The following is a 16,912-nucleotide window of genomic DNA, read 5'->3' on the forward strand; positions in this document are numbered from 1 at the left end:
TTTCATACATAAAAAAAAAGAAAGTTATTTCCATGTCAATGGTTTCATAAAATCTAATAGATTCTTCTGACGGCATAATGCCTTTTTCTTGTCACGCAAAATTTCTTCATAGCAAGCTAATGATTTTTTTATTCCTTACCTTGTGGCTACAATTCGTTCCTCATTAGAATCTATGTCCTCTAAAATCTGTAAACCTTTCTTTTATGATTGTTCTTACTGTGGATTCCTGTAGATCGAACTTCTTTGCTAGCTCACAAATTTTCATTCTGCCTTCAAAATCCTTAATAATGTTGAGTTTTGTTTCCAAAGTCAATGTTTTTCTTTTCTTGCTAAATGTAGAAGAATCGGACTTGCTTCTTTTGGACGACATTATTATTTTTTATGTGATAAAATTTTTATCAAGAACATAACATTAAACAATCGCAAGGTTTGTAGACTATAAAAATGTTGTATGAATGGAGACTGTGTGAAACACGTCAGTGCTTGTTCACAGCATGTGCGACACTGGTGAATGCAGCCGGCGCCTGAAAGATACGACTAATGGTGAAGCGGGATGGGAATACGTACATATATGAAACCACGTAACTCCGGATTCGCATAAGTCAGGGTATGACCATGTAGTCATTAAGATATTATTAGACTCAGAGAAATTGCATGACATTTTTAATTTATCACACACAATTCATTTATACCAACAGATTTGATTATAAATTTTATTGATATGTAGATTCTGCATTGCTCAACTTAATTTTTGTACATACGTATTATTTACTATTTTTTTTTTGTTTTGATTGTTGATATTTGGTCCTTTTTTATACTAAATGAGACGTTTTCTTTGGAATTTTTTGGACCATGATTCTTTATAAATATGTGTATACAGTCGTCAACCAGTTTCGCCAGCTTTGGTCTGTCTGGCTTCTTTAGGATGAGAATGGTTATATTAACATTAAATGCTACAACAGAAGAATGCAGTAACGACCTTAAAATCAGTTAAAAAAGAACGTGCAACATTAAGAGCATAAAGCGTGGAGAAATATTTGAATTAGGTAGGCCAAACATCACAAAGCCTAGAAATCCAAAAAAAGAACATATCGGAGATGTCAACAACAGAAGAGACACCTCAGGATTAGCACTTCCATTGATTGGGACAACAGTTCCATGCCGTACATTGAAGAAGATTTCAAATGTAGAAACTTTAAAGAAGCGGCTATGGTACTCCGTACAGGAGACAATCTCAATAGAAATCAAGGCATGATATTAAAAGACATTTGGAAAAGATTTATAAATTCACCATGTTAGCATTATAAATTCACCATCTTAGCAGAACTGAATTACACAAAAAACTATAAAACACTATCTACTAACAACGATTAATTCTCCACGCTTTATGCTCTTAATGTCATGCATCCTTTTCAATTTTTTTAACAAATTTTAAGGTCGTTACTGCATTCTTCTGTTGTAGCATTTAATGTTAATGTAACCATTCTCATCCTGAAGAAACCAGATAAACCAAAATTGACAATTGTATACATATATTCATAAAGAATCATGGTTCAAAAAAATCCAAAGAAAACGTCTCATTAAATATTATTTACTAATTTATCTCTTTCTGACTACTTTTATTAATACCTTCTGTACCACTGTAACTTTTGCTATAGTGCAGTAGGACCTTTGTTTTCCTTGCGCCAATAAGCCATGAATGCACCAACACATATATTTAAATAGAATCATTGTTTATTTAAACATATATTAAAAAAACAAGTATAAGTGAAAAACCTTGCACTACTATCCTTGATGCTTGTTTCAACTGATATTTTATAATATGTATGTATTTCCTGAATTGACTATGAGTTGATTTCATAAGATTGAAATCAACAAATATTTAATTTTTTTTCTTTTTTTTCCCTAAGTGTTTTCATAATTTGTAAATGTACTGTGGATTTCTTTTTTGAAATTCTCTCTCTTTTTTTAATAAATAGTTTTTAAAAGTAAAAACAGAATTAAGAATATCACACTTTTTTTTATAAGCCATTTTATTCTTCAAGTATTTTATCCTCTATAATTATTTTTCAGTTTCGTTTCATCTTCCTGCATATATTATATTTGAAATTGTTGTTAATGATAGCACATCATAGAGAATGGAAGTAAACATTATTTTTCACAGAACCACAGACAGCCAACTTGTGTAACTTTATTCAAAGCAAAGTTTCTGGCCTGGCCTGGTGTTTGAGTTATGTTTTGTGCTAAGAGATTACATGATCTGAAATAAACAAAGTAGGATGAATATTTAAATTTAGTGTGTGTGTGTGTGTGTGTGTGTGATGGGAGAGGATAAATAAATATAAATAACAGTGATGATGGTGTTTACAAAACACTTTCCAAAATTGGGAAAGCCCGAAGTTATCATTCTTATTTAAATTTGTTTATGGAACAGTTTGACAGCTTTCTTTGTAATCCTTCTATTAAGAAATAACTTCTGTGGAGAACCTCAGTTTTTCATTGAATTCTGTATCTAGTAGAGATAGCATGCTAACCAAAACCAAAATTGTTTTGGTTAGCTAAAAACCAATATTAACCTTACACAAGATATCTAAGGTAAACAGATACTGACCTTCATGCTTAGCTAAAGTAAGATAGGCCACAAAAGATAAGTGCCTGTAATGGTTCCAACTTGTGTTTTTTGGAATTGCTGGAAGGAAGATAACTTGTGCACAGTCCAAATAAGGGATCTAGCGATTTTCATAGAGGGCTTATTTTCTCATAAGTATCTTGGACACAAGAACTAGAAACTTTGTGAACATTTTCTTGGGAATGTAGCAAACAGGTTCTACAGCTTATAATTTTTTTTCTGTGAAATTGATGTCATATCTATTAGCATGAAATGTGATTTAAGGAAATGCAGATTCTGTGAAACAAATAGGTGAGTATGATTGTTAAGGGGTACCTGACTTGTAAGAATGGTAATGAGAGGTGAAATCAAAGTATCTTCCTGTATTAGTTTTTTAAAAGGGTGACAGTTGTTTTTTTATTCCATTTTTAGTAAACTGAATTCTGTAAATGATCAAAGTTTGTTATGAAGGAATTTCAGCTATCAAAAAATCATCAAAATAATGTAACCAGCCATACCAAATATAGCATCAATGGCTTCTTGTAATACTCATCTGCAAATCTTTGAGCATATTGTTCAAAAGATTTGCAGATATTGTTCACACATGTTGTTCAAATTTATTCAGTCTGTTTGTATGATTTATCTTGACCTTCAAAATACTGAGCACTGTTAGCAAATTTAGAAAGTTTGAGCATGGCAGAAGAAAAATTTTGTCCTCGGCAATTCTAAAGTATCATCCAATAGAATATTTATTAAGACAAAAACGGTATTGAAACTGATAAGAATGTCAGAAGGTAAAGATTGGATATTATTGTGTTGTTGAAGTCTGTGGCATTTTTCAATAAAACACAAAAGAACTACTGATATATTTTTTTTTCTTAGCTAGTTTATTCCACTACTAGTTTCAGTGAATTATTATTATCAAGCATTTTCAATAAGCAAATACATCTGAGAAATTCTGAAAAAGTGAGTTCTCGTTTTTTTTCGTTCTCGTTTTGACCCTTAAGTAACATGACCTCTTGGTCATGTTGCTTAAGGGTCAAAGCTAAATAACCAAGAGGAGACGTCCATGTAGCCTTTTAAGGAATGCATAGTACTTACTGGGGCTTCTGACTTAATGTCCAGTCCTCACCTGCTTATGGTGTACCTTACTAGTAGGCATCCATCTGGATATTGAGAGACAAGGATGAGCTGGCAATTTAGGTTTAGTGAAATAATTTGTCTTCTATATTGGCTTGAACTAAAAACACAGTGATGGTACAACAAGGCAAAAAATCATGCTGGCAAGTGTGTTGCCCAGTAAAACAAGTCTCTGCTGTTTTTGTCAGGGAACCAGGATGAACAACAAAATGTCAGCAACTGGAACAAACTCCAGCTCACCATCTTGACTTCTTTTTATAAAAAATATCACTGGACAGCAAGTGCAAAGTTGTAGAGGAATAAAAGGAGTATCTCTTTGAGATATTGGTATTACTGAAACAAAGAAGATAATAAACAGGTTTCTTCTGAATAGCAACTACAAGATATTATATTCAGGTAGTGAAGATCAGGGGAAAGAGAAGTATCTATAATTATCAACACCAAACATGAAGACATTCTAGAATGGCAGGCAGTATCAAGTAGAGTATAGTTGGCAAACATCAAAATGGAGATTTGAACAATGAGACTCATTTATGCCTGTGATCCAACAAAAGGTTATGCTAAAGAAGTAGAGGAATTGAGCCATCAGAGAAGGTAACTGATCTAAAGGGGCAGAGTTGGGGGGGGGGGAGTTGGTACTTGTTGGAGATCTGAACAGCAGAGCAGGACATGGATACCATACATATAGAAATGTGTTGAGAAAATTTGTAGAAAAGAACAAAGCTAATAATAATGGTAATTACCTACTAGATTTCTGTTTAGGGAACTGACTAGTCATTATTAACATTACTGTGTTCCAGCATAACTGTTTCAGACAATTTACATGGAAAGAAGATACTGGGAATAAGATATCATTGACATTGTTATTAGTGATATTTTCTCTCCATGTACATACATGTGTCATCATCATCATCAAATTCCTGATATGTACCCATTCTGTTTAAATAACCATACCACCTGAAATTAGCTCTGCTAATGCATTGATGGATGCTGAGAATGTCAAGTTCTTTCCTAATATCCTCATTTTTAATATGATATTGTCATTGATGCCATCTGTTCATGCCTCTAATCTTTCTCAGGACTCTCATATCTGCAGTCTCTAGTCGTTGGTCAAGTGTTTTACTTCTGACCAAGCTCTCAGATCCATAAGTTAAAACTGGTTTGAATACTGTCTTGTATACAGCTAATTTAGTATTTTGGCTAATTTCTGTCTTATTCCATATGAATTTATTCAATTGACTTCCTACTATACCAACTTTATTGATTCTGTTGTCTATTTCCATATTTAATTTACCATCATCACTAAAAATTGTGCCTAAGTAGGTGAAATGTTTTACTTGTTCCACAGGTTCTCCGTTCACAATGCAGTTGACATTTTCACTGATTCTGCCTATTTTCATTGTCTTTGTCTTTTTTTTGCTGACCTTCTTACCATATCTATTACAACAGTTATTCAATTTAGTCAAGGAATCTTGCAGACTCGTAATGGATTTATTGATAAGTATAACATTGTCCGTATAAAGCAAAGAGCTGACATTAACATCTCCAGTAGTGATATCATGTTTAATACCACTTTCCTTCATAATGTGATCCATATAGATAATGAATAACAGAGGGGATAACGTACATCCTTGTCTCACACCAGATTTAACATTAAACTATCTTCCTGTACTTCCTTCAATTCTAACTGCTGACCTACAACTCAAATAAAGACTAAGTATTGCTTGATATAATGCTCCATTGACACCATTTAACTGTAGCGTATTGAATAGCTTCTCTCTTGGCACCTTATCATATGCCTTTTCCAGATCTACAAAATGCAAATAGAGATCTTTGTTATATTCCCATGATTTCTCCACTATTTATCATAAAGTGAAGATCTGATCCTGACAGCCTCTATTTGGCCGGAATCCAGCTTGGTCTTCACCAAGCTTTTCTTCCACAATTCTTCTCAACTGTTTCTCAAGTATACTGGGATGAATCTTGCCAGGAACACTCAGTAGGGAAATACCTCTGTAATTCTCACATTCAGTTTTATTTCCTCTGTCCAGGCCTTCTGAACTATGCAGTGCAGCTACTGCGAGACTTCTATACCACCATACTTCAGCATTTCTGGTTGAATATCATCTACTCCTGCTGCCTTTCCACATTTTAAGCCTTTGATGGCTTTTTCTACTTCAAGTATGGATATGTATTCCTGACTGTATGCCTGTTGAGTGTTTTCTACCACTGTGCTATCGCTGCTTGTTTCATTTAGCAATTTCAAGAAGTAATTACTCCTTACTTCAAGGATATGTTTTTCTCCCATTTTCATGTCACCTTTGTCATCTCTAACTCCTTTTAGTACTCTTTCCTCCATTTCTAAGCTTCTTCAATAACCTCCAAAATATTTTGCCACCTTCTTGATATTTATTTTCTATGTTTTTGCCAAAGTCCTCCCATGACTTTTGTTTAGCTAGTTTTACAGAGTGTTTAGCTTTCTTACATTTGTCTCTGTATTCTCTAAGAGCACAAGCTGACTTATTTGCCAAGAACTTTATTGTTTGTAATAACCACTTAGTTGGGAGCAAAAGAAAATTGAATATCATATTAAAAAGAAAAATATGTGAGAACATTTTAAAAAGAAATAAAGCTCAGCAGCTTGTACAGGTGAACTGTATTCTTAAGTATACAAATATTATTGGAAAGAGAATGACAGAGTTATAAAACAGTAATCAAACCTTGGAAACTTGTTGGTAAACTTTGAAGAGAAACTTTTATTGATTCTGCCAGAGGCATGTCGTAAGTTGTGTGTAACGATAGAAAAATCAGAAAAATGGTGAATGCAAGAGGTGTCTACCATTTAAGCCCTCCAAAATTTAAGAGCAAAGTAGTATGTAAAAGTAGCTGAACAAAAGTCTTGGGAAGATTTTTGTGTTTAGTAAAGATGTGTAGTAATTACCATTATTACACAAACATTATTCAAGAAAAAATGAAAGAATTTGAGAACAGGAACCAAACCTTGGAGATTCGGTGGCAAACCCTGAAGAAAACATTGGTTGATTCAGCCAGAGAGGCATGCGGTGAGGTTGTGTGCAAGGATAGAAAATCAGAACTCTATGGTGGACACAGGAAGTAAAAGAGGCAGTGAAGGAAAAGAAGAAAGGATGTCAAAAGTTACTAGCAAATGCTCTTAGAGAATACAGAGACAAATGTAAGAAAGCTAAACACTGTGTAAAACTGACTAAGTAAAAGTCATGGGAAGACTTTGGCAAGAACATAGAAAATAAACACAGCTTCAATCACCTCTTGATTCGAAAAAAAAAATGCTGACTAGCGAGGAAGAGTTTTAGCTTTGGGAAGAGATAGAAGTCAGAGGGAGATAAATCTGGGGAATAAGGTGGCTATTCCAACAATTCATAGTGCAGATCCCTTAATTTTCCCATTGCCAAAACACTATCGTGGGCTGGTGCATTGTCCTGATGAAAGATGATTTTTTTCTTCTGCAAACCATGTCCTTTCTCACGAATTTTTTTTTTGTCTTTGATTATCGTTTATTATTTTACTGGTTATTGTTTTACTCTTTTCAAGATAATTAATAAACAAAATGCCTTTAGCATCCCAAAACACTGATGTCATGACCTTTCCTTCTGATGGAACCGACTTTGTCTTCTTTGGCACTGAACATCCGGCTTCTGTCCACTGTTTTGACTGCTGTTTGGATACTAGTATGTAATGGTGAATCCAAGTCTCATCCATAGTAATAAATTGAAGCACAAAATCAGTTTCTTGTTAAAACGCTCCAAGCACTGTTCAGAGATTTTCATAGGAGTGCATTTTTGATAAGTTTTGAACAAGTGCCACACCCATCTTCCACAAAACTTTTTCATATGCAATTCTTCATGAAAAATATATCCTACATGTTCTTTTGAAATGAGTATAATCTCAGCAATTTCACGCCTTTTGACTCGCCGGTCATCCAATACAATATCGTGCACTTGATCAATGATTTATGGTGTTTGTTACACTTTGGACGTCCTTCACCTGGATCATCTTCAAGGCTGGTACGGCCACATTTAAACTCGCCAGCCCATTTCTTAAAATTGTTGAAAACGAAGGAGAAGAGCGCCCATAAACTTTTATAAATTTCTTTTGGCGTTAAACCTTCTTTTACATAGACTTTTATAACTGCACGATATTCAATTTTATCCATTTCAAGGGATACAGACAACACTTTTGCTACAGACAGCTGTATCAAACAAACTACTTGATAGAATGACTTTCAATTTCACATGGATGCTTATGACAGATGTACGAACTTAGAAAAAAAAAATCTTGCCAATAGTGTTGCCATCTATGGTCGAGGCCGAGAACTTCTCAGACCATCCTCGTACTTGATGTATGGAGTAATTACTTCGAAGAATTGCTAAATGAAACAAGCAGTGACAGCACAATGGTAAAAGCATTCAACAGGCATTCAATCAGGAATACTTATCCATACTTGAAGTAGGAAAAAACCTGAAATGTGGAAAGGCAGCAGGAGTAGATGACCTTCGACCAGAAATGTTCAAGTATGGAGTTATAAAAGTCTTGCAGTGGCTGCACTACATAGTTCAGAAGGTCTGGACAGAGGGACAAATTCCAGATGATTGGAGTAGAGCTCTCATGTGAGAATTACAGAGTATTTCCCTGCACTGAATAAAAATATTCAGAAACATTGAAAATTTCAACTGTACCGTGAATGGAGAATCTGTAGAACATATAAAACGTTTCAGCTACTTAGGCACGCTTTTTAGTGAAGATGGTAAGATTATACAAGTATACTTGAGAAACAGTTGGGAAGGATTGTGGAAGGAAAGTCTGAAGAACAAGCTGGATTCAGACCAAATAAAGGCTGTCATGATCAGATTTTCTCTTTACAACAATCGTGAGAATAAACAAAGATCTCTATTCAAGTTTTGTAGACCTGTAAAAGGCATATGACAAAGTGCCAAGAGAAAAGCTATTCAAAACTCTACATTTATATGGTGTCAATGGGACATTATATCAAGCAATATGATGTCCAATTAATATATATATTTTTATATATATTAATCATAATATATTTGAGATATAAGGCAGCAATTGGAATTGAAGGAAGTACAAGAAGATGTTTTGATATTAAATATGGTGTCAGACAAGGATGTACATTATCCCTTCTGTTATTCGTAATCTATATGGATCACATTATGAAGGAATGTGATATTAAACCTGGTATCAAAACTGGAGATGTTAATCTCAACTCTTTACTTTATGCAAATGATGTTATACTTTTAAATAAATCTAGTCCAAGTCTGCAAGATTCCTGTACTAAATTGAATAACTGTAATACATTTGCTATGAAAATCAGCAAAAACAAGACAATAAAAATATTCAGAAACACTGAAAATACCAACTGCACCATGAATGGAGAATCTATAGAACAAGTAAAATATTTCAGCTACTTAGGCACAATTTTTAATGAAGATGGAAATTAAATATGGAAATAGACAAAGTATCAACAAAGCTGGTATGGTAGGAAGTCAATTGAATAAATTCATATGGAATAATAGAGAAATTAGTCGGAACACTAAATTAGCTGTATACAAACAGTATTCAAGCCAGTTTTAACTTATGGATCCGAGAGCTGGATCAGAAGTAAAACACTTGACCAAAGACTAGAGACCGCAGATATAAGAGTCCTGAGTAAGATTAGGGCCATGAACAGATGGCATGAATGGCAATATCATATTAAAAATGAGGATATTAGGAAAGAACTTGACATTGTCAGCATCCAGGAATGTGTTAGCAGAGCTAATCTCAGGTGGTATGGTTACTTAAACAGAATGGGAGAGGAAAGATTAACAAAGCAAGTGTTCTCTACCAGGTTGGCAGGAAAAAGACCCAGAGAAAGACAAAGATATGGGATTGACAGGTGTGGATTGATACAGTAAAAATTGCCTTAGAAGACAGAAATATAAGATCTGATAATATTGAAGTCTTGACTGATAACAGATTGATTTGGAGGAAAATTGTTGATTGAAGTTAGTAATGATATAAGTTCTTCATGTAGTATTATCATAATATCCTCAAGAGAGGGATGAATTCCAGATGATCGGATTGGAGCTTTCATGGTACCACATACAAAAAGGGAAATGAAACCGAATGTGAGAATTGCAGAGATATTTCCCTGCTGAGTTTCCTGGTAAGATTTATACAAGTATACCTGAGAAACATTTGAGAAGGAATGTGAAAGGGAAGCTTGGTGAAGAACAAGCTGGATTCAGACCAGTTAGAGGCTGTCAGGATCAGATTTTAACTTTATGACAAGTAGTTGAGAAACCATGGGAATAAACAAAGATCTATATTAAAGTTTTGTAGACCTTCAAAAGGCATATGACAAGGTGCCAAGAGAAAAACTATTCAAAACTCTACAGTTATATGGTGTCAGTGGGACATTATATCAAGCAATACTTAGTCTTTATTTGAGATGTAAGTATTTGAGGGTATATGTCAGGAATTTATGATGACCTTTTTATTTACACTATAAATACCCCACTCTCTTCTAATATCCTCATTTTTTATATGATCCAATTTTTCATTATTATATTGAATATTTCTTGTCTCTCATCTGTATTTCTTCTGTTTTATTAATAAATCTATCCCCAGAATCTTATTATCTTTCTTTACTATGGTATTTAGCTATATTTTTTATGTTTTCTTTATATGTCAATTGTTTTTGTGTCATGGCATTTTGTATAGGCAAACTTATAGGGTTTAAAATTTTTTAATATTTTCTTTCTAAGTCTTCTTCAGAGGCTGCCTTTATGAATTATTATACATTCAAGTTTCCATTCTTCTTTTTCTACTTTTTGTTGTTTTTATGTGCCATCAAGTTGTTTTTGACTCTTGGTGATCATTTGAATAAAAGTTCTCCATCCTGCTCCACCTCTTGTTTTTCTCTACTTAGTTTGACTTACTTTAGGTATGTTGATAACTGTGACTGATGTAATATTCAGATACTTCAGATATTGCTGTTTTAGATACTACTACTATGTAATGATCTCTGAAAAGATGTCTTCTCTAAGCACATGTGGCGCTAGTTTATGATTAATAATGATACGATTAGTTATTTCTTGATTTCTAATAAAGAAATAATTAAAAATATTAAACTATGACATTTGGGTGTAAGTTATTTCCAACCCTAGCATTTTGTTTCCCCTGCTTTAAATTTATAGGCACAGCATTTATTTAGTTGTTTTTTGTAATTTCTCATAAAATTGTTTGGAATCCCCTTTTCTATCTTCTTTGGGGACATAGACCAGCCTCCTATAATATTTATAACTTCCATTTGTTTTTAATTTTACTATCATAATTTTAAAATTTGCAAAAGCAAACGTGCATTTTTATCACTTATTTTTAATTTATCATTACTGAAAATGGCCACTCAAAGTTCTGATGTGTTGGTCTACTCCACTATATGACATAATATAATAATCTGTATCTTTTGTTTCATTTAGCAATTTTTTAAAATTGTCTGTCTGTTATCACTGTTATGTTAATATTTTTAGTTAAATAATAAAGTACAAGATAACCACAGTAATTAACTTTGATGAAATGAAAGTACAGATATTTTGTACTGAAAATAACACTACATCATCGGTGTGTAGAAACAAGTAATCAAAGGAACCGTATTTTAAAGTACATGCAGCAGTCAGTGGTTTACCAATTAAAAACTGTTGCTTGTGCTAGAAATTAGTATTAATAAATAATATTATTAAAAATATTATTAGAAACTATTTTTGATGGTTACATAAGATAAGGATCTTCTACATAAGATAAGGATAAGCTGCATGATGGATTTCAGCTACCCTGGGATCAGAATACTGTGGACAAGTTGTGCACTCATTTTGGAAGAATTCCTCATTTATATGGCCTGCCAAAAATTCATAAAGAAGGTTATCCAGTAAGACCCCATCGTGAATTGTGTTGACTCTCCCACCTATAGAATTGCTAAATTTCTGTCACATTTATTAACTGCCCACACTGCACAATACAGATCATTCATCAAAAATTCCACACATTTTCTTGAGAAAATCAAGGATATTCAAATACAATAGTCAGATTTATTAGTCAGCTTTGACATTGTTTACCAACATTCCATTATCTGACACTGTTAATTTACTATATGATGATTACCCTCCTGATATTGCAAAGATTTTCGCAATTGTTATACAATCAGGATATTTCAGCTGGAAAAACAAGATCTATAGGCAAGTTGAAGGTTTTTCCAGAGTTTCCCGGTGTTGTACTACCTTACCCCCAGTCCTGAAGATACTTTCAGGCGTAAACTTTGTTTGCTCACACTTGGATAAAGGATTAAACTAAATTTATTATTGCTACTTTGAGTTCACTTTTTTTCTTGTTTTTCTTTTTTTAAAAAATATCTCGTTTTTAAATGCATTTGTTTGAAAAGTAAAAATGTTAGATAAAGAACGTAGCTTTTCTCAAAGAAAAATTTAATGTTGGTTGCTTATTTAATAATTTTGCTTATTATTATTGTAATAATAAGCAAAAAACTTTGAACATCAATAATAACAGCAAATGTAGATTATGCTATCAGAAAGATGAAACTGTAGAACATCTAATCAGTGCCTGCAGAAAGATAGCTTAAACTGATTATAAATACTGCCATGATCAAGTAGCCAAAATAATTCATTGGCATGTATGGAAAATATATAGTTTTCCTACTTCTAATAACTGGTAGCAGCATGAAATAGAGAAGGTATTGTTGTAAAATGAACTAGCAAAAATTCTGTGGATAGAGTACAAACTGATTGGTATTCGGAACACAGTAGACCTGACATCACCATTATTGAACATGAACAAGTTTGGCATTGCAGTACCCACAGATAACAACAGAATTGAAAAACATCACTAAATATCGAGATTGGTTGTGGTTTAAACACACCAAAGTCATCCAAGTAGTTATCGGTGCACTTGGTGAATTTCAAAGAAGCTATCCAACTATTTACAAGCATTAAACATCAGTGAAGTGACCTTATATAATCTACAAAAAAATAGCATTACTTAGTACAGTCTATATTTTATGACACTACCTGACAGACTATTCTTAGATTCTTGAGTAGAATCTAAATTGCTCTGTATTACTCAAACTTTTGTTTGCATGATATCTTGTTTTGACTGTGTTCCAGTTGTGTGAATAATAATAATATTTAGGAATATTGATTGTTTTATTTGATCAAGATTGTCAGCGTTTTTTTTTCTTCTGAAACCTGAAACTTTTTGTTGTGTAATGGCTTTCTTGATATTACTTCACTTTTATACAATTTTGATTTGTTTTTTTCATTTTCATTACTTCTTTATGAACATAGGATATTTTGAAGAAGAATTCTCCTTAAGTAGTTCTGTCTAATAACCTTCAACTGTCCAATTTTGATGACATCACTTTCAGATGTCTTTTAAAAATGTGATGGACGTTTGAAATATATGAAATCTTCATGATGCATTTCTGTAACTCCGTATGGTTTCATGTTTTCTTAGCATTGCAAATTAAAGTTATATATATTAGGTGTATGTGTATATAGATCCAAACACTATGTTTTTGACAGTTTTTTTTTAATAACAGAATGGATATTGTTTTCCTCATTTTCAGTGTGACCTGTGATTAAAAATTTGCCTGCTGTCAACAACTGCTATCAGAATAGAAAGCCATTTCCAGATTATCATTTGTTTACAGTTATAGGTCTCATTTCTAAACTCATACTTCCAGATGTAGGAGCCCATTTCAACTTCTTTGTGAGGAAGACTATCACAACTGCAAATATGTTATTCTTCCAGCACTGCTACAAAGATTTCCCTGTATCATGTTTGAAGTGACATTATTCCTGATATGTCAGGGACAAAATCAGCTGAGAAGAAAAATGACACAACTGTATATCTCTGGAATCCCATTTGACAAGGACATTTATGTTACTATCCAGAGTATAGATCCCTACTTTATGGTTTCAGCTATGGTATTAACTCAAAAATTATTGATTTTAAAGTGCTGTCATACCTCTAGCTGATCATCTACATGCTTTGTCAAGTTATATGTTGGGTAGTAAATTCCTTTGATGGTGGGCGGTGGGTTATAATGGATAGCATAGCTTGTATATAATGCAGTTTATTGCACAAAATACATTGCTATACCAATGTTTTATTAACACCATACATGAGTTTTAAAATAATTCATCCACAAATGATAATCTACTTTCTGCTGCATAAATTTATATAATTTGTTATATTTTTAATAGGATGCAGCTAAACATACAGCTGCAATGGCAACTCAGAACATTGCAGCAGCACAGGGTGCAGGACATCACAACCAAAATCAAACCACACAAGATGAGCTTGTGGAATGTTGTAAGGTAATAAAGCATAAAATCTTGTAAAATTTTATGTTAAGCTTTTGTGTTGCCATAAGTAATTTTCAGTGAATTAAAAACTTGTAGAAACATTTGTAAACTTTATTAATAATTTTAATATATCCATTCCATGACTAAGTCTGTATCCATTTTTATTAGATGGATGTAGAGACTACTCTCTTTTTAATGACCTAAAAATTATAAAACTTGTTACCACTTATTCCCTGTTAGCAATTGTGATCTCCCATTATTAAAAGAGAGTCAAGTTATTGTATATCTGAATAGAAGGTTGGACAGGAAAGAGCAGTGCACAACTGCTCAGATTAGCACAAGACTGCAGTTTGTTCGCCAAGATGGTCGCTGACCTTCGATAAAAGATAGCACAATAAGAAGAAGAATAGAAGGTATAATTATCTCCTCTTTCCTCTGGCGCATAACTGTCAGTCGTCAGTAGCCCACGATGTATTTTTAATCTTAGTTATTTTAGCACCTTCACAGCACAGCAGAAGAATAATAGGATATATGTCCTTGATTGTGAAAAAAGAAAACAGCTTTGATTCTTGTCATGATGAGAGGAATCTTTATGAGCTTCTTCAATCAAAGGTGATTTAGCCAGTCTTATAAGGAAGTAGTATGGTGATTTCTTATAGAAACTTTAGTTGTTGTTTTTTATCCCTCAAAATTGTCAAATTAATCAGAGAACTCTCAATCAAAGGCAATATTATGTTACAGAGAGTAGATTGTGTAGCGTAGACAATCACAAGGAATGTCAGTTGTTGGGGATATCATCTAGATTACTCCCATGTATGTCAGAAGATGAAGATGAAAAAGAAGTACAAAAGATTAAAACAGAACAAAATACCTCATATAAGGATGCAAAAAAGGAAGTTAGCCACCACCTTCGATTCTCTTATGCTGAGATTGTGTCAGCTAAGAGTTAAACACTTCAAACATGTATGTCTTTTCCATCATCTGATAATTTCACCTTAGCTGAACTTTATGATTGCGAGTGCTTTTCTGTTGAGTACATCAATTGATCAGTTGTGTACATCACTCCAGAAACACTCCCAAAAATGATTCCATTCTATGAGAACTCACTTGTCAAAAAAAATTATGGCAAGGATATCACTTAAAGATAAACCACCAGATATCCCTATAGAAAAATGGATACTTCAATACTATTTGAAAGTAAATTAAATTTACAAAATGATCATGATGCATCAAATGATGTATTGAACATTTTTTCAGAAGAGAGAGATACGGTATGTCCATACTTTCCAAAATCAGTCATAAATATGAACCTCATAAAGCTAAGTCCTCAGCCTCTCAGAAAATGGACAATTCTACAAAGCCAAAGCAATAGGAAAAATTTTAGAATGAAACTATGAATTTTGCCAGAATATGAATTATATCAAATATTGCTGCAGAAACCCAAGCATTTCTGTTTCTATCTGCAGGAAACATATTTAAAACCCAGGGAGGACCCTGCCTTAAGGAATTTCAGTGTTGTTCATAGGACAGAACTGTAGATGCTGCTGTTCATGGCAGAGTAGCTATCCTAGTGGGCATTTATATTCCTTTCCATCATATCTGGCTTAATGCTGCTCTGTAAGCCATAGCGATTTGTCTGCCTGTTGGGTTTCTTATGATAGTATGTTCAGTATATTTATCACTGGGTTATGAGCTAAACGAGATAGAGCTTGATAATCTTATATTACAACTGCTTGTGCCCATACTTGTTATGGATGACTTTAATGGAAACACTCTGTGGGGTAGTGCCAACATGAATGGATGAGGTTATATGATTGAGTGAATGCTCGACAATTATGACCCCCCCCCCCCCTTAATAATTGAGTCAATACCTTCTTCATTATACCTACTTGCTCATATTCTGCAATACATTTACAATCTACTCACCTGCCATTTTTTCACTGCTTCTGTAGGATGTTGAAGAGAACATCTATGAAAGCAATAATTTTCTCGTATTTGCACTGTGTTCATGGGAACCACGTTCTCTTATACCAATGCCCATATGGATAATGGATCACTGATTGGAACACTTTTTTCCTGTCTTGAAATATTTAATGCTGAATCATTCAGTCAAACACTTAACACAGTGAAGTACAGTTTGTTACAGATTGAATTGTCCATTCAGCAACAGACAATTCCAGAAATATCATCTTGATTTACACAAAGCCTTGGTGGAATCTAGAATACTAGGCAGTGAAAAGAGATCAAGACAGAGCATTGGGTGTATTTCATAGATACTTCACCACATCAAACTTAATAGCTTTTAAATGTGTTTGAGACAAAGCACGTTATATGAGACATCAGAGTCAAAAACAATCTTGGATCCAATTTGCCTCATTAATTAATCAAACAACCAGTGCAAAAATTGTATGGGTAAAATCCAGAAAATGAAAGGTAGATACAGACCACACTGTTTGTCTACCTTAGACCATAATGAATGTGTTATTGATCCCAAAGCTATTGCTGACACTTTGTATAATCCACATCACATTTATATAATCACATGTACAATCCACATCTGGTGCTTTGTGAGGTTTTACAACTGAAATGAAAACCCTAAATTTTGATGTTCAGTTGTGCTGAACATCAAAATTTAGGGTTTATCGTGAAACCCAACCATATTGCAAATAATGGAAATGAACTGCAGGTGCTAGATTAGCTAATACTTTTTCAATATACTGTTTGACAGTACCATATACAGACTACATAC

At 33.3% G+C, this 16,912-nt stretch overlaps 1 protein-coding gene across 1 annotated transcript in view; it reads left to right on the plus strand.

Moving 5' to 3' along the window:
• rhea (Talin_middle and talin-RS domain-containing protein rhea) overlaps positions 1–16,912 on the plus strand; it is a 709,058-nt gene that overhangs the window by 376,006 nt on the left and 316,140 nt on the right. Inside the window, exon 26 of the mRNA XM_090405775.1 lies at positions 14,062–14,175. Within this exon, the coding sequence (XP_090261901.1) occupies positions 14,062–14,175 (114 nt within the window). The remainder of the gene's footprint in view (positions 1–14,061; positions 14,176–16,912) is intronic.

This window comes from Typopeltis vanoorti, chromosome 15 (assembly GCF_054136105.1).
Source record: "Typopeltis vanoorti isolate ZY-2024b chromosome 15, IOZ_Tvanoo_1.0, whole genome shotgun sequence".
In the NCBI taxonomy this organism is placed as follows: Eukaryota; Metazoa; Arthropoda; class Arachnida; order Uropygi; family Thelyphonidae; genus Typopeltis; species Typopeltis vanoorti.